The sequence below is a fragment of the Lonchura striata genome, chromosome 21, assembly GCF_050655825.1.
Source record: "Lonchura striata isolate lonStrDom1 chromosome 21, ASM5065582v1, whole genome shotgun sequence".
Classification (NCBI taxonomy): Eukaryota; Metazoa; Chordata; class Aves; order Passeriformes; family Estrildidae; genus Lonchura; species Lonchura striata.
This window is the reverse complement of record NC_140723.1, coordinates 3,546,440-3,574,386: the sequence shown is the minus strand read 5'-3', so window position 1 is coordinate 3,574,386 and position 27,947 is coordinate 3,546,440. Positions and strand designations below refer to the sequence as shown.

The window sequence follows — 27,947 nt, the reverse complement described above, 5'->3', positions numbered from 1 at the left end:
CCAGGGCACTCACCATGCACCGCGGGCACGGGCAGGGCGCTGAGCCCCCGGGAACGGCCCCCTCACCTTCGGCTGTGCTCAAAGCTCATGGTGAGAGATGTGGGCTCCTCATCCTCCTCGTCCTCGAACGCTCCCCGGGGCTCCGCCGCGGGCGACGCCGTCTCGTCCTGCGACTTCCCGGTCAGGCTGTCATCGTCTTCCTCTTCCAGTTCTTCGTCCTCATCGTCCACATCTTCTGCCTTCTCGTTCGCCAACCCGTGGCACTGGGAATTGCCGTCAATATCCTGGATTTCTGGCCTGAAATGTTGTGTTGGAGGGCAAGCAGGAGGAGAAGAAGAAAGAAAAGGGGAAAAAAAAGATGGGAAATGTTTAAGTCATGTATTCCCACTGGAATACAAGATTTTGATAATGTTATATACACAGAAATAAACACATTTATATGCACGTACATATTATTTAAAACGTAACAAAGAAGAAAACCAATGTGCTTCAGGCATTTAAAAATTACCCTTCACTGTTCCTAAGGGCCAATACGCATGTTGAGAATGCACCAACCCCAAAGCTTTTTGAACTACAAAAATTAATTTAAATGCTGTTTTTTTCATCTCTTAAAATTAACATTTGTGAGACAAGCAGCCTTCCTCCTTCTCTGGGGTCTGTCCTCCAACAATTTCCCTTCAAGCAAACAGCAAGAGGAAGCTTCCACCATCCAGCCTGAATTCCCTCTTGTATTACTCTGCAGATAATTTTATTTCCTTGCCTACCTTTTATCTGCTAAAGCCGACGCTTGATTCATCTCGCTATTGGCAATAAAATTTCTGATTTCTGAGAAATAGGAATCCTCTTTTTCATCTAAAAGTGCATGGTTGTCTGATTCCGAGGTGGGGGAAGAGGCGCTGGTCCCGAGGTGGTTGGTGATGACTCCGGAGTGCTGGCTCACTGTGGGGCAGGAGAGACAACAGGAGATTCCATCAGGTGTTGGCAAGGCCAAGGTTGTGAGGAAACAGAAAGCAAGAATGTTCTCAGCAGCCCTCTCACTTTATATTGATGATTTAATACTCAGGAGGAAAGTCATGGAGCAAAGATCCCAAAGGAAGCTTGTGTTTTCCAGGCCAAAATGCAGGTGATATTTAGCACTTATGGACAATACACACAATTTAACAACCATTGCAGAGCTGTTTGCATACATCTTTTCCATAATACACTTTTTTTATGCATGCTAGGAAATCACTTCCTTGGCTTCATCACAGCAATTCCTCCCTTTCATTATTTTATGTTAAAACAAAACCTATTTATCTTCTTGAACTTCCCAAAAAACCCTACGAACAACCCTAAAAACTCATCCTGAGGGGGGGAGTGCATTCCAAGGAGGCTTCCCAAGGGCAAGGCCATGGAGTCTGCTCTCTCCAGTGGTCCCAGAGGGTTTCCCCACCTGGAACGTTCTCGTGCTCGTGCTTCTTGAGGTGCCTGTCGAGGTTGGTCTGCTGCCCGAAGCACCTGTTGCACAGGTGGCACTTGAATGGCTTCTCCTTGTTGTGGATGTTCCTGACGTGCCGCTGCAGGTTGGAGGAAATGCTGAATGACCTGTCACAGTATTTACACCTGCAAAACAACAGCAGATGCCAAAGGGTGCAGTGTGAGGGGAAAAAAAAAAAAAAAAAGAAACAAAAAACCAAACAACAACAAAAAAAAAAAAAAAAAAAAAAGAGAAAAATCTGGCTATCAAAACCCCAGGAAATGTCGGTCTATAAATCTTTACTCAGCTGAAGGAAGCAGAAAGCATTAATCATCCCAGACAAATCTGATTTTATTGTTACTCAAGGAGCACAAAGAAAGGATTAGGATTAATTAGGAAGTGAGTCGTCCAAACAAATAAGAATTTGAAACAAAATAATTACTTTTCCATGCATGGATGTAGGAATGAGAGGTGGATTTATTCCTTCCACTTTTTTTTTTGAGAGGAATCAGGTGAAATATGTCTGAGGAGGGAGGACAAGGAAGACAGAAAAAGGAAGAAGGGAGGTGAAATGTATAAAATAGTTATTAACTGGCAAATCCCTGCGTGACAGTTAGCTGGACACACAGAAAATTCTGGCTTTATTTGTGAAATTCCTTGTGGTGCTGGACATCCCAGCATGGCTTTAAAGGCAATTATAACTATTCTTATAGCAAAACAGAGTAAGATTTACTCCGAGGAGTGAATATCTGGTTTGTGATGAAAAGCTGGAATTCAAGGAGCCAAGCCAGGACGTTCAGGGGAGTGAAGAGACGCTCCCTCTCTGAGCTCAGTCTCTGCAGGACCCACGGCAGAGGGTCTGGGGGCTTGTTCAAAGCCATCACCCCCCTTTTTGGGTTGAGAGACCTCCAAATAAATGGGAATTGCTCCGGGTGGTGGTGTGAAGGCTGATGGACTGAAGGTGGCAGCTCCGAGCTGCGGTGGAGAGTTTGTGTCTAAAACTCCTGAAAGCCTCAATCCTGCCCGAATCCGCCGAATCCCTCGTTCCATCTCCCTTTAAACACTTGTACCTCAGCAAGGCTGCTCCCCCACGGCTCTGCTCCCAAAACCCACCAGCAGCAGAACCTGTCTCTGCTGCAGAGCTCCGCAAATCCTGGACGCTCCCAAAATTCCAACTCTTCCCGAGCCCTCGTAATCCCAGAATAAATCCATGCCAACATCTGCCCCACGGAGCTGAGCTACTCTTCCATGGGAATCCTGGAATTCCAGAATGGTTTTGGGACTCCAAACCCCCTCCAGTGCCACCCTTGCTGTGGGCAGGGCCACCTTCCACTGTCCCAAGGTGCTCCAAGCCCTGTCCAGCGTGGCCTTGGGCACTCCCAGGGATGGGGCAGCCTGTGCCAGAGCCTCCCCAGCACTCCAGGACACGGAGATGGAGATTTTGGGAATATCAGCAGCTCCTGATGTGCACAGACTCGCCCCATGCCTGCCTCACTCAGGGATGGAGCTGGATGTCCCTGGACACAGAGGACATGGGATTCTTCTCTACAGACACAACAGGTTCAACAGCGAGTGGAAAAGATCCCTGCTGTGAGACACACACACCCCACTTCCAGATGTGCTCCAGCTGTGATTTTTATTCGGTCTCTAAAAAGAAATCGATATTATTTTTGGAAAAAGCGGGGATACATTTATGAAACACTCTCTCTCGCTGAATGTTTATGGATTCCATGTCCACCTCCAAATTTCCTACTGCTAAATCTCCAACAAGAATAAAGATATTTAAAATAATGGGCCTTTATTAGGATTAACCAAAAATTGTAAACCACAGCATTTCCAGACTCCTAAAGTATTTAGTTTTCCTTTTTTTTTTTTTTTTCCCCCAAAACACCCCAAATAGCTCTAGAAAACAAGAAGTTATTTGAACATCAGCAAGAACAATCACACGGAGATTTATCAAGAACAATCTGTACGGAGAGTTAAACACGGATTTCCAGCACCAAGGAATTTGCTCTCAGATTCCTGTTCAGCACTCCAGCAAGATGCAATATCCAAACCTGCCAATATCCCAATATTCCTGCTATTCCATGGGATTTTCGTGAGTGGTTTTGTCCAGCTTAGACCAGGAGCTCCCTTCTCATCCTTGATGATGCCAGGGGTTTTCTCTCCCTCACCAGCTCCTATAAAACCCTTTTTTTTGTGTGTCCCAGTGCCTGGCACAGGGGATACCTGGCACAGTGGGCATCAGGATAATCCATGTTCCCAGCCTGGCTGTCCCTGCCACCCCCCCCCAGGAACAGCTCCAGACATTTAAAGGCAACTCAAGGCAGGAATGACCTGGCCTCCTCCAAATCCATTTATTTAGATGTTCAGGAAGCCTTTGAAACGTTCCCTGTGACAGGTCCTCGCCCTGACCATGAGCTATGTGAATCCAGGGTCGAGAATGGGGAGGGATAAAGAGCTTGTTAAAAGAAAAAATAGGAACCAGAGGGGCACTGGGAAGGGATGAGGGAGATGTCCAGCGTTATTTGTGGTCCCAGAGGGGTCGGTGCTGGGAGCTCTGCTGCTTTTCATCTAAATAAATGGCCCAGGCAGAGGAACCAGCTGAAATTCAGGGAAAGGGGAAGAATAAAACTCAAAGGCTGTGGTGTTTGCTTTGCAAACAGCCCGACAAATCTTTTCCCTTATCAGCCTAAAGGGATGAAAACATCCGAAGTGGGAGGGAGGGACAGCAAGGAAGGAGCCAGGGCTGGAGCTGCGGAGCTCTGACGGAAATCCTGGGAGCTGGAGGAGCTCGGGTACCCGGGACAACCCGGGACAAAGCAGGGAGCAAACCCTGGGGATGTGGGAGGATTTCCCGAGTCCCTCTCACGGAGTTTTGCACTGATCGGTGTGAGCTGGAGAGGCAGAATTGCAGGAAAAACCCAAAAACCACATGGACAGCAGGTCCCCCTCTGAGTGACTCCTCAGCTTCAAGCGCGTTTTTAGCAGGGGTGAGCTCAGGCTGCATTTTGAAAACCAGAAAAATGAGAAATGTTTTCAATATTTATTGAACTATGTGCAATTTAAATGACATGGTAGATGTCAGCTGTTGGCTGTGAGTTCCAGCTTAATGCAGATAATAGGACACAAAGGCTCCAGGGGCCTTTTTATTCTGAATTCTGAAATACACAGTCCAGAATTTCAGGTTTGGTGCAGAAAAAAAAAAAAAAAAAAAAAAAAGGAGTGAAAAGAAACATGCTGAATTTCACTCTAGGGCACAGGGGCTTTGAATGTTTTCAAATAATTTGATTTTCAGGAAGTGCATCACCAGGTATTTCTCACTCTTCAGAAAAGATGTTTTATTTTCTCTTTATAAAAAGAATCTACCTCACTATTGCTCATGTGCTAATAATCACTACTTTATACATAATTAGACACTGAAGAAATTTGAGTGACTTCATAGTTCTCCCCCCAACAAACTCCAAAAAACTTAATCAGTGACCATCAGAAATCAAACCCAAACCACTTTATTTTCTAGCCTGTTGTCTTTAAGAACATAGCAATTAATATTTGAATTAATACTGAAATTATTGTATATAAAAATATTTTTATATAGGGTGAAAAAAATAATTAAACAATCAAAAACAAAGTTGCAAAGGAGACAACAGTGAAACACTGAGAGGTCAGCAACCTCCTTTTACCTGCCTGAAGTCAGCACTTAAAAACCAAGCTTTCAAAACAAGTCTGGCTGCCAAAGCTGCAAATCTCAGCTCTCTGAGAGGAAAAGCAAATCAATGATAATTAAAGCTCGTCTGCAAACGCAGCCCCGGCTCTCTGGAGTGCTGTTAGAATGCAACATTGTCCAGGAGTCAGACCTCTAAAAAACCCACACAGGCTATTTGCTGGGAGAAGACCAGATCAAATAAATCTTTATTTTCCTAACCTTTGTTAAGTTGCAAGTCTCCTTTTTTGGAAGAAAACTGAACTAAGGATCTCGGAATAATCAGGAGTGAGTGTTGCAGTGGACAGGGAACACACAGGGCCCGTTCAGGCATATCAAATAACACAACCCCAAACATCACAGCAGGGATATAATCCCAAATATATGTCTGCTTTGGGGGGTGGTTTTGGTGTATTTTTAATTTTCTTAATGCCTACACTAAAAATGCTGGATGGAAAGTAAACGTGATTCTCAGCCTAGCAGGGATTACAATGTGGGAGAGTCAATTCTTAGATTAAACTGAGCATAAAAATGTGATGCATTTGACCACATGGCCTTTTGCTGCTCATAAATTTGTGTTTCTCTTTATTTAATAACTGCTCCATTTGCTTTGTTGTGAACTTATGTCTGTGTATGAAAGGCTGCAATATCAGCTACCCAAAATGAAATGGAATTGTTACCATTGTTTGACAACCTGCAAAACACTCCCTCACATCATGGCAAGCACAAGGCTTGATTTGCAGCGAGCTCTCGATTCATCATTCCTTCAGGTTTGCTCATTTCTGGACTTCATTCTAACAAAAAAGGCAATTTTTCCCCCCAAGTTATTTAAAACTGCTTGTAACTCGCTGGGAGAAAATGCTGGGGGGAAAGATTTCCATGAGAAATAGTTATTTATATGCCTAGGCACACATATTACATATATTTTCTTGTGAGTTTTATTCAGATTTAAAGCCCTGACTTGGGCAGGAGCCACAGAAGCCACTGGGCTGGGACGCAGTCCTTGTGCAGACTGAATCATCAAAATCACATCACCTTGTCCCCAGTTAACAAAAAATAGCTCAGCCTTTTACCTTAAACAGTCACAAATGTGTGAGACTCTGTGTGAATCCTCCCTCCCTGCTCTCCTTTTAAACTCCGTGATTTAAGCTCAGAGACTACCAAAGTTCAGTTTTAAGGTAAATCTACATGTTCTTTTCTTGCCTTTGTTTTTTTTGATCCCCTACTCCAGTCACCTCTGATGTGCATTAAGAAAAGAAAAAAAAAACAGCAAAAAGCCCAGGCAGCCCCAGCAGTGAAGGTCCTGGCAAGCCCTTCAAACCAGCCCGAATTTCAGAGCCATTCAGCACCTTCAGCTGTCCTTGAGATGAATGGTTAACGTGAGTGTGAAACAACACTGCAAATCAGAGCCCTCATTTGCCAGCATACATCTAAATATAAGTTAAGTGTCTATCTTCGAGCTGCCAAGCCTGATTATTTTTGGCTGGTACACATAATATACAACCCTATGAATCACTCTGTGTAATGCTCCAGGCCTGTGGTATTCTGCTGGCACAGCTTTATAGAGGGGGGGGAAATACCAGAGTGGTGAGTGAGGAGTGTTTGGGAGAGGGTTTTTTATGGGGGACAACATCACCTGTAAGGCTGCTCCCCAGTGTGTGTCCGCAGATGCCTCGTCAGGTTGGCTGAGCGTGGGAAGATCTTGCCACAGTACCTGGACAGGGAGAGCCAAAGGAAACCATCAGGAGAACCAAAGGAAACCATCAGGAGAACCAAAGGAATCCATCAGGAGAACCAAAGGAAACCATCAGGAGAACCAAAGGAAACCATCAGGAGAACCAGAGGAAACCATCAGGAGAACCAAAGGAATCCATCAGGAGAGCCCAGGGATGCTGTGGGAAATGGATTGGAAGGGAATTCTCCAAGCCTGGCAGAAGGCTCACACATCTGTGTGCAAACCTTGAGATAAGAAATGCTGATTGAGAAATGCCCTGGGATAGGACAGACATTGCTGAGAGAGAAATAGAACCAGAAACAAGTTTGGAAGGATGGCCTTGCAAATAAGACTGGGTACTTTGGGGAAATGGAACCATGAAAGATGCCACAGCACCACGTGCACCCCTCATTCTGACACTGCTCCCAAAATCCCTTCATGTGCTCACATCTGAGGAGGACAAATCTCCCACCCCAGGGTCACAGGGCTACGGAGAGGCAGGAGCAGCTGAGGGAGCTGGGAGGGCTCAGCCTGGAGAAAAGGAAGCTCAGGAAGAACCTTCTCACTCCTACAACTCCCTAAGAGAAAGGTGCAGCCAGGTGGGGTCGGGCTCTGCTCCCACGGAATGAGGGACAGGACAATAGGAAACAGCCTCAAGTTGCACCAGAGGAGGTTTAGATTGGATACTGGGGAATTTTTTTCACAGAAAGGCTTGCCAGACTTTGGAATGGGATACCCAGGGAGGGGCTGGAGTCACTATCCCTGGAAGTGTTCAAAGGAAGTGTGGACATGGCACTTGAAGGCAGGGTTTAACCACGGCATTCCTGCATCAGGGTACAGAGGGTTTAATCACTGCCTGGGCAGATTGGCACTTGAGATGTTTCTGCATCTCCTTTATAGCCCTGTTGATGTGCTCATCAAACGGAATCTGCTCTTTCATCCTTGGAATTCGCAGAATTTTCTCTGGATAAAGGCTGCAGCACCGTGCTGTGGGTTAGGAGGCTGACAGCTGCTTAGAGCAAGGAAATGCAGCCGTAGGAAATTAATAAAGGAAGGAATTGTGTTCCACTATAAATCCAGTTCACAGTAAAATCAAAAAGGTATAAATAAAAACACTAATTGGGAAATAAAAACCTAAGGAGGAGGAGCTGCACTCTGTGACTATGAAACCTATTGTAGGAGGAAGCCATGAGAGACTTTCCTTATTTCAGAGACCTTCAGCTGTCCTGAAGATGAACAGTTAATGTGAGTGCTCCCCAGCAATGGAAATCCAAATGTTAACTTGTGAGTGTGCATCTAAAATTTAAGTTTAGTCCCTTTTGTAAGTAGAAACCTCAAATTTCCAAATACTCAACTGAAATCTGAGCCCGCAGCTCTTGTGTCAAAGTTGAACATAAGAGACACATCAGCTAAAGTTTGTACCCACTTTCTGCACCCAAAAAAAAAAATCCCCTCAGCAGGAGCCACCAAGAGAACCTTGGGGAGAAACTGCGACAGCAGACAGAGGTTTATTACTAAACACCCTTGATCTGCTCCAATTTGGAGCTGGATGGGTACGTGACGAGTTCTGTGGATAGAACAGTTTGAAAAAGTTGTTTCCTGCATGCCATTTTTTAAAATTCAATCCTTTTTCCATAGCTGAGGTTGGATATAGCCGGGACTGGCATTGGGATTGGCGGCGTTCGCCACCGCACGCCAGAGACTTGGCCCGGGGAGTTGGGTTTGCTTGAGAATCTCCAGATCTGCTCCCAGGGTTATTAACAATTACAAAGCAAACAGAAGATGCTGATTTCCTACCAGACAAAACAAGCTATTTCCGAGGGAATTAGTCATCCCTGCTCTGCTCTAATTCCACCGCTCCTTGTTTTCCCTCCTGGCGGAGATGTCGGTGTGCGGCTGCTCCGCTCCGCCCTGGTGCCCAGTGCAGCTGCCCAGCTGGGGTGGCACATCCCGGGGTATTTGCACATCCCGGGATGTTTCCACGCCCTGGGGCTCAGTGTGGGTGCTGTGGGACGCCCGGCTCACCTGCAGGTGTAGCGCTCCTTGCCCTTGCGCAGGATGGGGTCGGAGAGCGTGGGCGGCGGCGATCGGAAGTTGAAGGGGTGGTGGGGAAGGGGCTGCAGGGAAGAGCCAGAGTCGGCCTTCATGGCTGCAAAGCTCTCCAGTTTCTCCGTCATCGTCTCGATGGCCGACATCTGCAAGGACAAGGAGATAGCTCCTCAGAAAAATCCCTGGGAAGGGCAAGATCTGACGCACGAAACACCGGTTTTTGTCGGGCAAAGCCTCCTGCTGGTGTTGGCTCTCTTGGAAGTTGGAGGCACAGTGGGAAATGGAGCCACTGAATCCAGCCAGGAAAGACTGGAGTAGTGTATTGGTCATGGAGAAAGCAGGAAAGGCACAACTGGCAAAGCCAGGCATTTAGGTCCCAGAAATGAGCACTCAATCACTTTCTGCAGTGTGCATGTGCTCGCTTTCAGCACTTTGGATCACAAATTATCTCAGAATACACCTGAGACATCCATTTTTACTGGGAAAACACAGAAACTAACATGGTCAGATGCCTGAGGTAGGACTCAGTACCCAAGCCCAAAACAAAGTCCTGGGAGGTCTCCTGAAACATCCTGGGGTCTTGGAAGGATGTGTGATGGAGAGGAGAGGAGAGGAGAGGAGAGGAGAGGAGAGGAGAGGAGAGGAGAGGAGAGGAGAGGAGAGGAGAGGAGAGGAGAGGAGAGGAGAGGAGAGGAGAGGAGAGGAGAGGAGAGGAGAGGAGAGGAGAGGACAGGACAGGACAGGACAGGACAGGACAGGTGAAAGGGGTGAAGAGGGAGCAGCTGGGAAGAGGAGGAGTTGGGATCAGGTTCAGGATGGAGTAGGCCCACAGGGAGCTTGGTGAAGAGGCCAATGCTTTAATTATGGGTAGGAAAATTCAGCAGCTCCTAAAGGTGATGGGAGGATGGGTGGGAGATGGCTGAGTTCCCTGGAGTGAAAGGGAGCTCCAGCCAAACCCCTGGATATGAGCAGTGGCTGGGTCAGTTACAATCAGGCGAGGCAACACCTACACATCCCTTTGGGGTGGGAGCAGCTGGCATGAAGGCCTGGAGCTCAGACACCAAGGAGAATGTCCCAGGATGCTTGATCAGATTTAGTTTGTATGACTTGGACTTGCTCTCACAGACATGAGATTAAACACCACACCAGAAAGAGGGAGAAAAGGAGATACAGGAGAAGGGGGAAGCAGAAAAGGAAAGAATGAAGCTGAGCAATGTGCAAAAAAGGGAAAAAATGGACCTGCATAAAAGTCCTGCGTAAAGAACAGCTCTTTTGCTTTCATTACAGTGCAACAGGAAACCCAAGTCCAAGAGAGCAAGGCGCTCCGAGGATGACGCCGACTTCTCCGGGTCCAGCTCCGTGCACTCCTGAGAGCTCCGGAGATAGCAGGGGCAGAGGAGAGGGATAACACAAACAGGGCAGCAATAAAGCTGCCTCCTGGCTGTGCTGACATCACCGGGACAGGCGGGAGCTGCGGAGGCAGCCGGGGCGGCAGCGAGGAGCGGAAGGCTGTAGGAAGCCATACATCACCCCGAGATGCTCGATTGTACAGGAAGGGCTGACCTTTTGCACGTTTACACTTTATTAAACTGGGCTTTAGAAGGGAGGGGGGGCAGAGGGGGAAGAGAGCCAAGATATTGTTTGAAAATATACGGCTATGAAAAAAAAGTTGTCTTAATCACCCCTGAAGACATTGTGAGGGCTGACAAGCATTCATAAGCTGTAAAAAAAGAGGAGTAGTAACCCCCATTTCCCTATAATAGATCCACAGCCCCTTAGCTGGAGGCTCCCAGCCCATGATAAATAGTAAGTAATACTTAGCACCAGCCACTTGAAAAGGTTACTTGATCATTTACAGCACCAGCTCTGCCCCAGCTGCCAGTCATGCAACAAAACCATCACGTTAAAAAGCTCTCTGGACCTTTCAGAGCCGAGCTCACAGCCCTTCGCCCAGGTACCTGGAGCTCTCCTTTGTTGTGCCCTGTTCTTTAGGCACTTAGTCAGAGATATTTGCTAGCTTGAGAGCCGTAGGCTGGTTTTAAAATTCTAAACACTGGCCACGGCCTCTCCAGTGGCAAAGGCACTTTGCTATTTAGGGAACAACTGCCTGGTTATAATAAAACAGAAATGGGGAAGAAAAGAAACTTAACAGGTGAGGAAAGGCTTTCCATTAAGTTATCAAAAAGTTACACTGGTTATTTATGTTGTCCAGAGTTTCATTTGGAATAGACAATGTATGAAAACTCCCAAGGAGCAAAGGAACTTCTGCCAGTGACTGGCTAAGAAATAAGAGCTGCCTGAAATTCATTTTGAGAGAAGAAACATCTCCTGAATGCTTTTATCACATCTTCTGGCTTCAGCACATCCCGGTGAGGGCACTCTGAGAGAGCTGGGGATTAGTCACAGAGGAAAAGGCTGAGACCAGACTCGTGTTTGGAGTGAGGAAAGCCTGGGTAGAACGTGACTCTGACTGACCAGGCACAGGAACGTTGGTCCTAATGAAGAAAGCAGAAGCAGGAACCTTGAAAATGTGATTTCTTAGGAGAAGATCCAGGATCCAGAATTCTTAGCAATGCTGGATTCAGGGAATGGTCACAGCCTCAAGGCTGCCAGGGCTGTCAGACACAGGGTGGGATTTTTGGGGTGTCCTCTGCAGGGCACAGTTTGGACTGGATGATCCAGCTCAGGATATTCCGTGATTCCATAATACTGGAGATTCTGTGATAATACTGGAAGGGGATCTGGTGGTACAAATCTCCCATTTCTGGAACAAATGCCCCGTGTTCCTCTGCTGTGTCTGAAATACCTGACTGACTGCAGCATGGGAACGGCGCCTCTCCAGATCAAGTGATCTGAACCCAGCGCCCGCCTTATTAAAAATCATTATTAAAAATCAGTTATCAGGAAGCTTTGGGCTGGAGTGATTGTGAATTTGAGGCTATTCTGTGTGACAAGCTGTTAGAGATAACCAGACCTTCCAGATCTTTTCACTGCCATGGGAAGAGGACGTGGTCAGGATTTCAGGAACAATGTCAACAACCTTCCACCCAGAGCTTGCTCCTGCTTGGGGTCTGAATGTTTCTCATCGTCTCCTTGGGTTGCTTTGCCACGCTGGCTCCTCCCTGCTATCAGATTCTTTACAGGCAGATATCCCCACTATTCTAAGTCACACAAACACAGGATGTTCCTGGCCAGCCTGTCACCATTATCCAGCCTGGATGAAGGAAAAATCGGGGGAAGTTATTAACCAAACTCTGAGGCTGGTGCGAAACAATGCGGGAACTAAGTTTAGCTGTGAAAGCAACCAGGACCCAGATTTCACAAACCTGCGAGTTATTTATCTAAGGTGGGAAACATTATCAGGGCAGAACAATGCTTGTGAATATAAAGGAGAGCACAATGAGGAGCACGGAGCTGGGATCCCAGCCTGGGCGCCGCAGGAGGGATGGGGATAGCTGGGGACTGTCACACGCACAGCTGAACCCACTGCCCGGCACTTCCACACACTCCTCCTGATGTGGGAAATTCAGGAATGCTGCTGCCTTGGGGCTGGGCAGTCCTTCTCCACCTTGTACCACTGCAAATGACACCCCCAAGGTGTTCCAAAAGGAAAAACCACCCAGGCACTGTGGGCTGTGGAAGAGGAGTTTGGCAGAGCCTATGAGCTGCCCAGACCTCATCCCTGTTTTTCTGGTAATGCAAAGGAAACAGCAAAGCACAGCTGCCATCATCCTCAGCCTGTGAATTAAATGTGTTCTGGAAGGAACTAGTGGAAAACAGTGGAGTTTCCAGTCAGGCCCTTGGATGAGAAGGAGCCTGATCCCAATGATCCCAGTGATCCCAGTGATCCCAGTGTGCACCAGATCCATCCCAGCATTTCATCAGCAGTGCCACTGCTGTTACCTGGGGGTGAAAAAGCAGCGGGGAGGGTCGCAGGTACTTCTCCTTGAGGGCACCCACGGGGTCTGTCACCTTCCGCTTCTCCACCCTGCTGGACAACAACACAGAGGGTTACATACCTCACAGGGAGCCCCACACAGCCACGCTCTGCTGAATTTACACACAAGTTATTCTCTTACTCACACAAACGTCTTACACCCCCTTCTCCTGGACACTACAGATTCTGATGCACAATTGCCCCGCAAAAAGTGCTGGAAAGAATATGAACACGAATCCCCTGCTTTGGGCAGTATTATTTTTAGCTTTCAGGCTGATGACTGAGAAAACATTTTGCTCCTGCTCTGCTGCAGTGGTTTATAAACCTCTGCTATTGTGAAAGGTCATGGAAAACCTTGCATTTAGAGCAAAACTGTCTGAGCAGGAGAAGCTCCAGGGTCCACAGCAGGCAGCCTCTGCATGGAAAAAAAGTTTGAGAGTTTGCATTTATCTGAAGAGTTAACACTGGGCCAGACTCGGCAGCCCCAAGCGTGCTGAAATCATTAGGTGTTTCATATTTGTTTCCTCCCTCGCAGCTGAGACATAATTTGCATTGAGTTTCTCTGGCAAGCCCATGTGGACAACGATTTAAAAAGTGAGGGATTGGTGGGAGAATTCTGAAGTGGCTCAGAAACCTGAGTTCTTCTGATATCACCTTGGCCCACTCAAATATTTCATGCTTAAGCATTAGAGATGCAGAAATGACCCTAAAGTGAGGCTCCTATTTTTGAAAATATTGGCTTTGCTTCCACAAAATATTCTACTTGTAGGGAAACGGGGGTGTGGAATCACCAAAAAGACAAACTGAGATGTCCTCTAAGGAAAAAAAGTGTTAAGGAAGTAACTCCAACAAACACAGCTGCATCTTTAAACTGTTGGAATTGAGTCCATCCAGCTAAACCAGCAGAAATCCAAGAGTAAGAGTGATTTCAACTACATTAGTCTAGCATAAATTGAGAGCAAATTATTTTTGCTGCATTTCAGCTGATTGGTGTGTGGATCAAATTACCAAAGAGTTTAAAGAAGAGCCCTGCCGAGTGCAGTCAGCGAACTGTGCTTAATCTGCATTTAATTTTTCTTGGGTAGAGGGAAAGAGAAGAGCTGGATTGGAAATGCAGTCAGAATTAGGGGGCTTTGGAAGGTGCATGCTTTTATGGGTCTGAGTTGCCAGAAAAACCAAAGAATAAGTAAAGAGTTGCTCCCTGAGCCCTTCTGACCAGCCCAGATTTGCTGAAATGCCCAAAGGAACATCCCTGATCCCAGCAGAGCCATCTGGGGAGAGCCCTGCCTGCTCCATGTGCGTAAAATCTGGTGAATTGGCAGCATTTCCCCAGCTCTGCCATGTCCCAGCACCGGGAATGGAAACACAAGGTCCCAGCGTCCCCGTCAGAGCCGAATTCCGCAGTGCCTGGAGGATTAAGATCGTTTCAGCCCAGTGCCTGAGAACATCACCCCCACGGGCTGAGCTAAAAACTGCCCCCATTTCAGACTGTCTGGCCGCATTAAATTATATCACCAGGAGAAAATGTCAAGGATTTAAGTGGCCTTTGGGAGAAAAAAATGAAGGAGCCAAATGATGTGAGAGAGTCTGATAAAGGGAAGTTTAGAAACAAAATATTTCCATATTTTTCAAGCTGGGACTTGGAAGCTGGGCTGTTTCGCTCATTACATCAGAAGTCTGATTCGCAAGCAACGCCACCGCTGACTTTCTATTTTAACACATGACTAAAACTATGTGCATCCCATGGAATGCAACGAACGATGCCCCCATCCTTCACTTCCATCTGTCTTCTGGGCCTTTACGGTTTTCCCGAGGCCGCTGTTTTAATTGGCAGCAGTTTTTCCAAGCCGTGTTATTTCAGCATTCCTGCTGAGAATGCCCAGAGGTGGAAGGACCCTACAAGGATTCTTTTGCCTTTCTATCCCATTTATTGATTTTTTTTTTCCCCCCAGGAGTACTTTTTACGAACACTGTTCACACCATGTCTGATTTCTCCAGGAGGAGATGGCCACGGTGGGTGTCAGGCAGGACATGGCACCTCTTGAGCTGGGAGGTGTCCCCACCCCAGATGGCACGGTGTGGGCACATCACCCCCGTGAGCTGGCAGAGCCAGAGACACTCATTTAGCCAGCAGTGAGGGCTCACTAATCCTCATCCCAGCCGACAGCTCCTTGGCCTGGCCAGACACTGACATCACTTTTTCCCACAGTTATCAGCCCTGCAACAGCGGCCGGCGGTGACATCTGGGCTGTCGTGGTGCTCGCAGCCCTCCGAGCACCCATCCCACCGTCACACCACGGTGGCTCTGAGGCTTTCCAGCACCAGGGACATGGCAGATCCTGCAGGAGAACAGACATTAACCTTCCAGCCGGCTGGGCACAGCAAGGACCACCAGGCATTCGGCACAAGGAATGCAAGGACAGAACATTCACCTCCATGAACTGAATCCAGGAGCGCTCCAGGACAAGCACATGTATCCAGATGGATGCTGTGGAGCATTTAGACCTGGTAATAGCTAATTTAGATGTGTTAATTTCTAAATCAAACTAGTTCAGGACGTATCTTTTCACTGGGCTTTGCTAATAGCAAATGTGCCATGTCCACCTTACCCAAGGGCAATGCCCAGGTGGGTAACACAAATTTACTGTTACCCTCACCACAAAGTTATAATAGTTTTCCTTTGGGAACAGGTTTTATAAAAAGCTCTCAAGCAACAAGAGGCCAAAGTCTTCCCTTTTTGCTTCCTCCTGAATTGATTCCTTCTGGAAGTTTAGCTGACATTTGGATAACTTCACCCAGCCTGCTCTACACACGCCTTCCATGTTCAGCTCATTCTGACGTAACGCATCAGGCCCTCCTCAGGACCATCTGTTCAAGTGACACCAGAAAGGCCTTGTTATCTCCCAAGAAAGATAAATCTGTGAGAAATGTATCTGGGAGAGATCTGGGTAGTAACACGCTACCATGTGTTTACACAGTACTTGTTACTCCAAGAGTAACATGTTTCGGCAGGTTGGGTCTGCACCAGCAGCTCCTCCGAATGGAAAAAAACCCAAGAAAAGGCATTAGAAAGGAAAAGGGAGAGAGGGAGAAAGAAAGGTGAAGTGCCTCACAAAAGGCCCTGGAGTCAGTCAGTGGGAGAGCTGCATTTCCAGGCTCCCAGGGCTCCTGACTCATTCCCAAGCCATGAGAGCCCAGGGCTCCAAGGCAATCTGAACTCTGCATTCTTATCAAATCAAACCTCTGGAATGTCTCCAGCAGAAGTGCCATCTTAGCGATGGCTCGTGGGAGAGTCCTTAAATAGGTCAAGTTTCTTCTTTATCAAAATAAGGATGTGTTCTTTACACACTGATTATGAGGGCTCCTTGCAATTACTCAGGCCTTTCCATTCAGGAAATTCAGTGTGTGGAGAAGTACAGACAACAACAGGAGATACTCAACTGTTCTTCCCAACCAACCTCCCCTGCCTCAGGGTGTGCTGTCAGCTGGAAAAGGAGCTGGTTAGGAAAAGGCTTAAGGCAGGGTATGTTAATACCTGTAGATGGGGTCCATGAAAAAGGGCGATGGCTTAGCGTAGTGCAGGGAAGGCTGCTGAGGCAGCTGGGACTGGGAAATCTTAGGTAAGACCTCACTTGCCATCAGCTTCCTCTCCCCATAAATGTGGTTTTTCCGTGGCTCTCTCCCTCCGTTCTGGCTGGCTCGGATGCGGTTGCCAATGCTCAGATCCAGTGGCTGCTCCTCCCCTGAGGACGGGGCTGGGAGGACCTTGGGGGGCGGCAGGATTGGCTTAATCTCTTTTGGCTTCGTTGTGAGATCGAAGGGGGACTCCGAGCTGGTGCCACCGACTTTGTGGAGGTCCCTGGGTGACTTTGGTTCTGCCTTGACCAGCAAGTTGTGATTGAGGGCCCGCTCCGTGAAAGGGTAGAGGGAGTGAGGGAAATTGGGGAGGAACTGGAAAGGGAACATGGAATGATATGGGAGCGAACCCATCTTTTTCTCCTGCATCCCCATAAAGCCAGGCCCAAAATACTTCTCTGCGATGGAGGCGATAGCTTTAATAGAGTCATTGGCAGCGCCCGTGGTGGGCAGCAGGTGCTCCTCGGGGGGAGGAAAGAAGGAATGCTGAGAATAGAAGAGAGGGATCTCGCTCGTGGTGTTGGTGGAACTGGCAGACACCGAGCTGCTGACAAAATCTGGCTTGGTCTCCATTTGTTTGCTCTTGTCTTTCGTTTTGTCCCTGTCACTCTCCGCGTCACTGTCCAGGTCAGAGCCGGTGCCAGTCGTGGTGTCCAGATCCGTGCCCGTGGTTGTATTGACATCCTCAAAGTCACTGCCATCGGACATGTCACTGTTCCTGGCTTTTAGCTTCTCCAGGTAGGAGTTTTCCAGGCTGCTTTCACATTTCTCCTCCCCTGAAGGAGCCTGGTTGCTGTTGCTCACTGCGGAGATCAGGGGCAACGCCGGGTTCCCGAGGGGGCTGGGGAGCTTCGCGTCCGGAGTGTGGTTGAGGGGACTTTTGAGCAGTTGCGTGGGTGGCAACAAGGGGGGCCTGGGGTACAGAGAAGGCGGAAAAATCCCCGGGAATCCCGGGGTGAGGGCGGGGAAGGCTGGAGGGGCTGGAGAGAACGGGATCCCACCGGGGTGCGGGCGGGACGGGAAATACTCGTTAAAGCCCAGGCTGGCGTGGTTGAGGTTGGGAGAGGGCTTGGATTTGTCCATCATGGAGCTGGGCGTGAGGGGGAGGCCGGGGGCGAAGATGCCGGTGGGGCTGTAATGGTTCTTGCCCTCGCAGAAGCGCCGGTGCTTGTTGAGGGAGGAGGTAGTGCTGAACATCTGCCCGCAGTCCTTGCACTTGATCTGGGTGCGGCAGTCCGCGTGCATCCGCTTGTGGCGGCACAGGTTGGAGAACTGCGTGTAGGATTTGTGACAGACCTCACCTAAAGCGTCAACAGGAACCAACAACAAAAGCCATATGAAATTAACAGGAAAACAGCAGGGATCAGCCCTGGGATCCACCAGCCCGCCCCCACACCGCTGCCCTGGGATCTCCCTTCCCCGAGGGCAGGAGAGGAGAGAGCAGTGGAACATCACCGCCTTTCCCTTTGGATGAAGCTCGTCCTGGAGAATCTCTCGATCCACAGAAATCTGAGGGGGTGTGCTACCTCTGCTCAAAGTTTGGGGGAATTTTCAGGAAAGATTATCATGGAATCGCAGAATGGTTTGGTTGGGAAGGGCATAAAGCCCATCTCATCCCACCCCCTTCCACTGTTCCAGGCTGCTCAAAGCCCTGTCCAACCTGGCCTTGGAGACTACCAGGGATCCACAGACAGCCACAGCTTCTCTGGACAGCCTGTGCCAAGGTCTTGCCAGTCTCACAGAGAAGAATTCTTCTGTATATCCGATTTAAATTCCCCCTCTTTCAGTTTGAATGCATTCCCCCTTGTCCTGTCACTCTGAAGTCCCTCTCCACCTCCCCTGTCACCCCATCAGATCCTGGAAGGTGCTGTGAGACCTCCACACAACCTTCTCCAGGCTGAAGAAATCTCTCAGCCCAAATGCAGAGGGAAGATGCTCCACTCCCCTCAGAACATCTTTGCCCTAATCATTCATTTCTAATGATAACATCTATTTATCCCAGCTCATCTGCTTCCCATTAGTCCTAGCATGGCAGGAAGCACTGAGGGCCGGAGGGAGAAGAACTTTGCCTCGTTTAATCAAACCTGCCCTTCCTTAATGCCCTCAGTGGTACCTAACCCCTGCAGGGGGATGCTCTATAAATCCCCTGCCAGCCAGGCCTGGCTTCTGCCAGGACTGGGATCTCTTTTTTAATCCATTAAATCAGCCCAACACCCCTGCCCCGCTGACTGAAGCCACATCAGCGTTTTCTCTAACAACCTGTAAATACCAAGCTTTCAAAACATGGATTTTTATGACCCCCTTTTCACCTCCAGACTTGCTGCTGTGGAAGAAACAGGGCAAAGCTAGACAGAAATCTCACCCCAAACTTTTCTACACATCAGAACACTGTGACTTTTTATTATGGTGCCTCTTTCAACATGGGAATAAATGTGGTGGTGAGCTAACACACTCCTTCCCCCGGGGAACTGCTGTTATCACCCTTTTGTGAGCAGGGAAACTGAGACAAAGCAGGGGAAGGACATTGTTTGGGGTTGGACAGGCAAGGACATGAATCCAGGTTCTGACTGCAGCTCAGAGACTGCTCAGTGCTCCTTCCCTCCTCCCAGATTTACTGCTAGGTGCGTGTGAGCATGATTTCCCCTGTATTTTCTCCTAAATCTTTAGGATTTCCTTCAGTGCTTGAATATCGAATGACTGGTGGGAGAGTATTTCACTAGCAGCTCTGAAAATACTATAATATAACAAATTCCAATTGAAATTCAAAGCAGAGATGGATAAAAGTCAATGAATTTGACATTTCAGTTCAGATGAGCACCCCAAAATCCAAAGGAGTGTCACTGAAGGCTCTGCTTTCTGACTGCACTGTAAATTTAGGATGCACTGTCTGTCCCCAGAGTATTTCATTGTTGGGCCCTGACACAGCCCAGAGCTGCAAGGAAACACAAACAGGACAAGAAAGTAATCACAAGAGTTTGGATGTTTGAGCCAATCCTAATTTTTGGATTATTTGGATTATTATTGAGCCAATCCTAGTAACTTTAAAATCTCGGATCAGGTCTCCTGAATTGCTCTTAGTGCATACACAGAGTTTTATGGCTGTTGTAAGTATTATTTCAGCTACCTTATAATTGCAAGGAAAAGATTTATTTGGCTTTTTTACTCCATTTTAAAGTGTTTTCTTAAAAAAATATCCAAATAGAGTTCTTAAAAGAAGCACTACTGAATTTATTTTCCATGACAATTCAGCACTACTGAATTTTATTTCCATTATAGTCTTTTAAATACAGCAATCTCTGCTTTTTTTCCCGAGGTAATCAGTAATCACCATGCCTGGAATTGCTCAAAAAACCTGTGGATGTGGCACTTAGGAACATGGTTTAGTGCTGAGCACAGCAGTGCTGGTTAAGGGTTGGACTTGATGATCTCAGAGGTTTTTTTCCAACTGTAACCATTCTATGATTCCAGGATTCTTCCATTTTTTCCCCCAAGAATTTTTGCTAGATATATAAATACTGCGCAAAATTCCCTAAAGAGAAGTGCTAGAGCTCTGAGAACTCCCATAAGCCTTCTAAAATAAGGAAAACTGGAAGAATTCTGTTAAATCTCCAGTTATCCAATGATTTAGTAATTCCATGTGCAACGGCCTCTCTTGCCCTCCTGATTTCTGCAGTTATAAAGTTACAGGTTTGGGGTCTTTTGAAAGCCAAATATAATATTGTAAAAAAATTAAACACAAACACACTTTTCTTCCATTTAACAGGGAAAAAGAAGAACCAACGTTCTGGTGAATCCTGCCAGGTGGATTTGAAGTTGTTAATGGATTCCACATTGATGGACAAAACAACCTGACACATCTGACCAGGCAGGATCCCTCTGCAGTTGCTCCACACTCTGATTTGGTCTGACAGCTCCCTAATTCTGATGAGGTGAGAGTGAAGAGATTATGAGGAGAAATCCCTCATCTCCCTGCAGCAATCCTGGGAGTCAAATTATCCCTTTCATGTGCCCAGTGAAAGATTGCAGCAAAGTGAGCGAGAGGAGCGTTTCTTCTTCCTCTGCTGGCACCCAGCTGATTATCTCAGGACACTGATTATCTCGGGACATTAATGAAATGAGTCTCCCAGGATATTCCTGCATGCTGTTTCGATTATTCCAACAGGGGAAAAAAGGCAGGAGTGGGTTCAGTGGCTTCCCTGTTGTAACATCAAAGCCTGGAATCAAACCCAGATCCGGGCCCATGCCTGAGCAATGTGTTCTGAAGTGTCAGGAAGTGATCCCTAAAGTTCCTGGAGCTTTGTTGTGACACCATCCACCTCCCTGCACAGTCATCCAAACCCAATGGGTGCTGTGTCAATTAAAAAAATATACAGCCCTGGGAATGACAAGGGCTGAGATGGGTGGCTCTCCGGGGAAAATGCCCTTCTGGAAATATCCCACCAAGGAGAGCACTGAGGACACAGTTCATCTGCTGTTTATTTGGCTCCCAGCATTATCTAGATGAAACATGCAGTAAATAGAGAAGAAAAAGCTTTCTTTTTAAAAAACACCTTCTCATCTCTGTGATTATTCCAAGTTCTTTACAACGGCTCCAGGATTTGAGGCACCCCTGTAAAACATTTCGATCAGGCTGTGCCAGCTATTTATTTATGTCACCAACAGGAACATTCGAAAGCGATTAAGGCAAAAAAAGACGAGAGAAAGAAAAGATATGAGAAAATGGCATCGCTGTGACCGCTGAGAGACTCAGCTTTTAACTTGTCAAGAAAGTCAAAAACTGCCACGAATGTTTACTGAAAAAACAGGGAGCATGCAAAAAAAAAAAAAACAGAAGGAAAAAAAAATCATCTTGTGCTCTGAGCTATAAAATTACAGCGGCCGGGGATGGGAGGGCTGGGGGGCCCCTGCAGGATCCCTGCAATTACAGCCAGCGCCGGGCTGGTGATGGCCGTGACAACTTACATATGAAAGGTTTGACAGTGCTGTGGATGTGCTTGTGCTGCTTGAGGCCCGAGGAGGTGGCGAAGGTCTTGCCGCAGTCGGGGCAGGCGTGGGCCCGCGCCCCCACGTGCTGCGAGCGGATGTGCCGCTGGAGGTTGCTGGGGTCCGTAAACACCTGCGGGGAGAAAACGCCTTCAGGAGTGGGGCAAAAGCACGAGGAGAAGAGCCTAGGTGTGAAAAACTTATTTTGTTTGGGTTTTTTCTTCAGTGCTGCTCATGGCTTGAGGAGCGCGGGGTGGACAGGTGGGGACAGGTCATGAAAGAGCTCCATTTGTGCTCTGCCAGGCTGTGGCAGCTCCCTGAGTGTGGGCTGCTCCTGGCTGGACAGGTCTGTGGCATCTCCCCAGGTGTGTAGTGATCATGGTTGGACAGGTCTGTGGCATCTCCCCAGGTGTGTGGTGATCATGGTTGGACAGGTCTGTGGCACCTCCTCAAGTGTCCATGGTTTGATGGGTCTGTGGCACCTCCTCGAGTGTCCGTGGTTTGATGGGTCTGTGGCACCTCCTCGAGTGTGTGGTATTCATGCTTGGACAGGTCTGTGGCACCTCCTCAAGTGCTCATGGTTGGAAAGGTCTGTGGTACCTCCCTGAGTGTGTGGTGCTCATGGTTGGACAGGTCTGTGGCATCTCCCCAAGTGTGTGGTCTTCATGGACTGACAGGTCTGTGGCACCTCCTCGAGTGCTCATGGTTGGACAGGTCTGTGGCACCTCCTCGAGTGTGTTGTGCTCATGGTTGGACAGGCCTTTGCTCACCCTCATCTGCCCAGTACAGCCCTCACCACCACCCCAGTACCCAGCTGGGAGTGACCAAAGGGGAGTAGGTCGTAAGAGGGTTGAGCTCCACACCCCCAGTGGGATGCCCAGGACAATGAGGACATCTCTGGGACAGGGACAGTGGGGTCACCTCTCCCTGTATCACCCTGCTCTGGGCCACCACAGGCCACCCATCCCCTGCAGCCCTTGCCCAGGTCCCATTGTCCTCTCCAGGTGAATCCCCCCATGGAAACTGTCCTGCACCCTCTTCCTCAAATCCCAGTGTCCTCTCCCAGGTGAATCCCACTATTGACACTGTGTCCTGCACCCCCAGCTCCCAGCACCCTCCTCCAGGTGAGTCCCCCAGGCTAACCGTGTCCTCACTGTACCTTCACACAGTTTTCACATTCAAACCGTTTCCCACTGTCGTGAGACATTTGGTGACGAATCAGGTTGGATTTCCAGTTGAAAGCCTTGGGACACTGGTCACACTTGTACTCCCTCTCCTCGGTGTGGATCACCATGTGCTGCTCCAGGCTGGGAAAGAGACACAGGCTGACCTTCAGACCACCCAAAGCAGGCACTGAGGCAGGTCCGAGACCCAGAGAGGTGACAGAGAGGGTGACAAAGACGCAGCTGTGGGGCCTGGGGGTTTTCCAGTTTCTGCGTGCCTCAGAGCAGGAAGGGAGCAGCTCACAGAATTCACAGAATCACAGAAAGAATTCACAGAATTCACAGAATCTCCAGGTTGGAAGAGACCTTCAAGTTCATCAAGTCCAACCCAGCCCCAACAGCTCAACTCAACCCTGGCACCCAGTGCCACATCCAGGCTTTGTTAAACACACCCAGGGATGGGGACTCCACCACCTCCTCAGGCAGGCCATTCCAGAACTTTATCACCCTTTCTGTAAAAAAACTTTTTCCTAATATTCAATCTCTATTTCCCTTGATGCAGCTTGAGACTGTGTCCTCTGGTTCTGTCAGTGCTGCCTGAGCAAGAGCCCAACCCCAGCTGAGCACAGCCACCTTTCAGGAGCTGTAGAGAAGGATAAGATTATCCCTGAGTCTCCTTTTCTCCAGGCTAAACACCCCCAGCTCCCTCAGTTGTCCCTCACAGGGTTTGTGTTCCCAGCCCCTCAACTGTGAGAAAGGCAATGACACCCACACACCATTTAAGGTTTTTGAGATTTATTTCACTGGTGGAAGATGCTCTGTTCTGCCTGAAAATGATGCTGTGTTTTATGCTACTTCTTATAAATACCTGAGTCCATTCTCAAGGGGGAAAAGAAAAGTAAACTCAGCCATGACCCTACAGATCCCTGGGAGGAAAAATGGGCACTTTGTGACCAAAACTTCTGCGGCATCCCCCCAGGGAAAGAAAAGATATTTGCTGCTGCTGAGCCTCTCATGTGTCCATTTTCACGGGCAGCTGGCCCACGGCTTCCCAGAACAGAGGGACTCACCGTTGGGGAGAAACATGATAAGGTGCAAACACGTTTCACTTCTAAATGTCAGACATCTTTGATTACTTCACTCAGCAATTTCACCTTCTGCCAACTGGCAGTGTGTCCAGAATGGGGGGATGATGGCAATCCCGAGTGGCTGCTGGCACAGCTTCATGGCAGGGGTGGCACCTGGTGCTCCAGTGCCCTGTGCCATGGGAAACCTGCACCTCCCTGCCCAGGAATCCTGCACCTCTCAGACTTTAAATCCTGCACCTCCCTGCCCAGGAATCCTGCACCTCTCATGCAGGGAATCCTGCACATCTCAGACTTTAAATCCTGCATCTCTCTGCCCAGGAATCCTGCACCTCTCATGCAGGGAATCCTGCACCTCTCAGACTTTAAATCCTGCACCTCGCTGCCAGGAATCCTGCACCTCTCATGCAGGGAATCCTGCACCTCTCAGACTTTAAATCCTGCACCTCGCTGCCAGGAATCCTGCACCTCTCATGCAGGGAATCCTGCACATCTCAGACTTTAAATCCTGCACCTCGCTGCCCAGGAATCCTGCACCTCTCATGTTGGGATCCTGCATCTCTCAAACCTTAAATCCTGCATGTCAGGCCAGGAATCCTGCACATCTTGGGCCGAGAATCCTGCTCCTCTCAGACAGAAATCCTGCACAATTCAAGCCTTAAACCCTGCACCTTGCAGACATTAAATCCTGCACCTCTCTGCCCAGGAATTCTGCACCTCTGAGACCTTAAATCTCATATCTCTGAGGCCATAAATCCTGTACATCCCAGGCCAGGAATCCTGCACATCTCAAACCTTAAATCTTATACCTCTGAGGCCAGAAATTCTGTACATCCCAGGCCAGAAATCCTGATTCTCTCAGACCAGGAATCCTGCACATTTTCAGGCCAGTCCTGAGAGTCAAGGGAAGGAAATCTTCATCCTTTCCTTCCTTTGGGCAGGTTAACAGGAGTTACAGCCACTACTCTTACTGTGAATTCTAAAAAAACCCCAGCTCACATGGAATCTGCTCTTGCCTGATGCCCCCACCCATGGATATGAAACCATTCCTACAGAACTTTAAAGCATGGCTGTATTTTTAGAGAAACACTAAAGCTGAACACTACTGGAAAATCCTGCCAGTCTTCTTTAGGTGCCACAGGGAAGATACTCCCTGGGCATTTCCAGGAGCTGAGGGCATGGGGATCCCAGGAATTGTGTCATTCTTGGTCACTCAGCACCCAAAACTCCTCCCTTGGAGCACCAGCCCTGATCCCAGCTAAATAATTCATATTCATGGACATGCCCCTCATAGACTGCCAACCCACTGGTTTGAAAGCAGCAATACTCATTTTGCTCAAGAAATGGTGCTCTTAAAATGACCAGATTTTTAACACACACAGAGTAACACAAACCATTCATATGCACATCCAAAATATGCTCCTGTTAACTGTGATTTATGAGTTTATTTCCAGCAAATATGGACAAGCTAATATGCTGTTTAGAGGCAAGTACCTACTGGGATTAGCAAAGCATTTATTTATTTAGTCAGCTGCTAAATGCTCAATTTCAGGTCCCCAGTGACATCCTTGATTTCATCTGTGTTAACTTTGAAAAATTCGAAGACCATCCAGGCACTCTGAGCGGGTTTGTTTTGTGTTTTAGTGACTTTAAACTTGGCAGATTGATGGGGGAGAGGCTGATGTGGACATTTCCTCCCCACCACACTAATCCACCAGCATCTCAAAAACTAAACAGGGATGATGCTGACTTTCTTTTCCCTTGTCAAAAACAACAACAAAAAAATCAACTTTATGTAACTTATCTCAAAATATTGGGTCTAAAAGGCAAAAACCCCAAGGTCACAGTGCCAGTTCAGACCCCTAGGGAGCCAGGAGTACACAAAAATAGGATATACCACACATTTCAAAAGGTTATTTCCTAATTAACATAAAAAATTAGAGAGCGCTGAAAGCTAAAGAGGAGAGAGCTCCTGACACCAATGGATAAAAGAGTTGGAATTTTTACTAAAATCCTTAATATTAGAAACATTTAAAAGAAGTTCTCCTTGTCAGGTAAAAAAAAAAAAAAAAAAAAAAAAAAAAAAAAAAAAAAAGAGAAAATTGCAGCCTCTTATTTCTAATGAGAGTTCCAATGTAGAAACATGAGGTGAGGATTAAAGATAATGACCTAAGAGGATCCCACACAGGAATCCCAGGATCCATCCCAGATTCTACAATTCCCAAGCTCTTTTCCATGCAGATACAAGGAATTCTATGTAGTCTTCACCTTTCTCTGCATTTTTTAAAATAGATTTTTTTTCCTCTCACTTCCTCACCCAGATCAAAGAGCTGACAGTATCAATGTAATTAAGTTCAAAGTGACAAATGCAGGTTTTAAAATGTTAAACTGAAGTGAAACAGGGGTTTTAACCTCGAGGTTTTTGCTCTGCTCAGAGCCTGACTGGGGATTGCCAGTTCTCACAGTTTTATAACAAATCTTGTGGTGCACGGGGTTTGTCCACCCAAGAAGGCAAAAGAAATGAGTATGTGAGAACTTCAGCCTCCGGTAAACACAGAAAACTCTGCTTTTATAGAATTTTATATAGGCTTTTATCAAGGCTTAGGATGCAAATAAACACAATCTTAACCTGATTAAAAAAACTCCTCAACTTTTAAAGCTGGCTCCTAATATTTAACTATTTGAGTCTCACTTTGCCAATGAATTAGAGAGCTCAAAGATTGCTGTGTTAAAGCTGCATTTCATTACTACCACATTCTGCTTTAAAAAATAATCAGATTTTCAGGTAAAACCTGAGTTGAAATATTTTCTCTTTTAAAAAGAAGCTTAATTCTTGTTTAGAGTTGCCGTATAATCATAATAATAACTGAATAATTGTTGCAAATTGAAAAACGAGCAGGAGTTATCCAGCTTCCAGTCTTCTTTTTGTTTTTTTTCCTTTTCACATTGCTGTCACAAGAACATTTGGTAGACACAAAGACAATTAAAAATTAGATTTGAATAGAACTTTTAATTGCTCCTGCCAGATCAAATAGGAGCTTGTGGCCATATTACGAGTTCTTAGGGCACTGACACCTCTTTAAATCCACTGATCTCAAATGACAAAGAATTAAATTTAAAAGAAGCCTACATACACATGTTGGCTGAACTAATATTGGTGTTTTTTTTCCTTCAGAACCAGAGCAGAGAGCAGATGGTGGAAAGATCCCACTCAAATTTCTCAGAAAAGAACCCCTTAAACTTCCCACCAACAACCCTTGGGTGCTTCTATCAACAGGCAGTGGAAAGCAAGGTGAAATACAAAATCAGGGTGGAATAAAACACTGCCCAAGGGCTACAGAGGGTCCCAAAGTGAACATTCCTGAACCTTGTAGGGAAAGGAAAGGTAACTAGGGAGAAAGGAAAGGTTGATCCCAAAAGGAACATTCCTAAATCTTATGGAGGAAGGAAAGGTTGATCCCAAAAGGAGCATTCTCAAGTGCTATGGAGAAAGGAAAGGTTTCTGTGGAGAAAGGAAAGGTTTATCTCAAAAAGAGCATTCTGAAATGCTATGGAGAAAGGAAAGGTGTCTATGGGGAAATCACCAGTTTATCCCCAAAGGAACATTCCTAAAGCCTATGGAGAAAGAAAAGATGTCTATGGGGAAATAAAAGGTTTATCCCAAAAAGAACATCCTGAAATGTCATGGAGAAAGGAAAAATTTATCCCAAAAGGAACATTCCTAAAGATTATGGAGGAAGGAAAGGTTTCTATGGAGGAAAGAAAGGTTGATCCCAAAAGAACATTCCTAAAGCTTATCCAAAAAGTACATTGCTAAAGCCTGTGGAGGAAGGAGAGGTGTCTACGGAGAAAGGAAAAGTGTCTATGGGGAAAGAGAAGGTTTATCACAAAAAGAACAGTCTGAAATGCTATGGAGAAAGCAAAGTTTTATCCTAAAAGGAACATTCCTAAAGGCTATGAAGAAAGGAATGATGTCTATGAGAAAGAAAAGGTTTATCCCAAAAGGAACATTCCTACAGCCTGTGGAGGAAGGAAAGGTTTCTTATGGAGGAAGGGAAGGTTTCCATGGAGGAAGGAAAGGTTTCCACGGAGGAAGGAAAGATTTCTTATGGAAAAAGGAAAGGTTTTCATGGAGGAAGGAAAGGTTTCTTATGGAGGAAGGGAAGGTTTCCATGGAGGAAGGAAAGGTTTCTATGGAAAAAGGAAATGTTTCCATGGAGG

General features: G+C 47.1%; 1 protein-coding gene across 7 annotated transcripts in view; it reads right to left on the bottom strand.

Moving 5' to 3' along the window:
* PRDM16 (PR/SET domain 16) overlaps positions 1–27,947 on the bottom strand; it is a 301,216-nt gene that overhangs the window by 8,176 nt on the left and 265,093 nt on the right. For 6 of the 7 annotated variants that reach the window (XM_085558817.1, XM_085558818.1, XM_085558819.1 and 3 more), the window contains 9 exons: positions 22,638–22,785; positions 21,458–21,611; positions 16,395–17,796; positions 12,826–12,913; positions 8,899–9,068; positions 6,796–6,873; positions 1,433–1,602; positions 765–939; positions 67–297 (listed from right to left, as the gene is read on the bottom strand). In XM_085558817.1, the coding sequence (XP_085414943.1) occupies positions 67–297; positions 765–939; positions 1,433–1,602; positions 6,796–6,873; positions 8,899–9,068; positions 12,826–12,913; positions 16,395–17,796; positions 21,458–21,611; positions 22,638–22,785 (2,616 nt within the window). The remainder of the gene's footprint in view (positions 1–66; positions 298–764; positions 940–1,432; positions 1,603–6,795; positions 6,874–8,898; positions 9,069–12,825; positions 12,914–16,394; positions 17,797–21,457; positions 21,612–22,637; positions 22,786–27,947) is intronic. The other variant, XM_021534304.3, reaches the window with a different exon arrangement.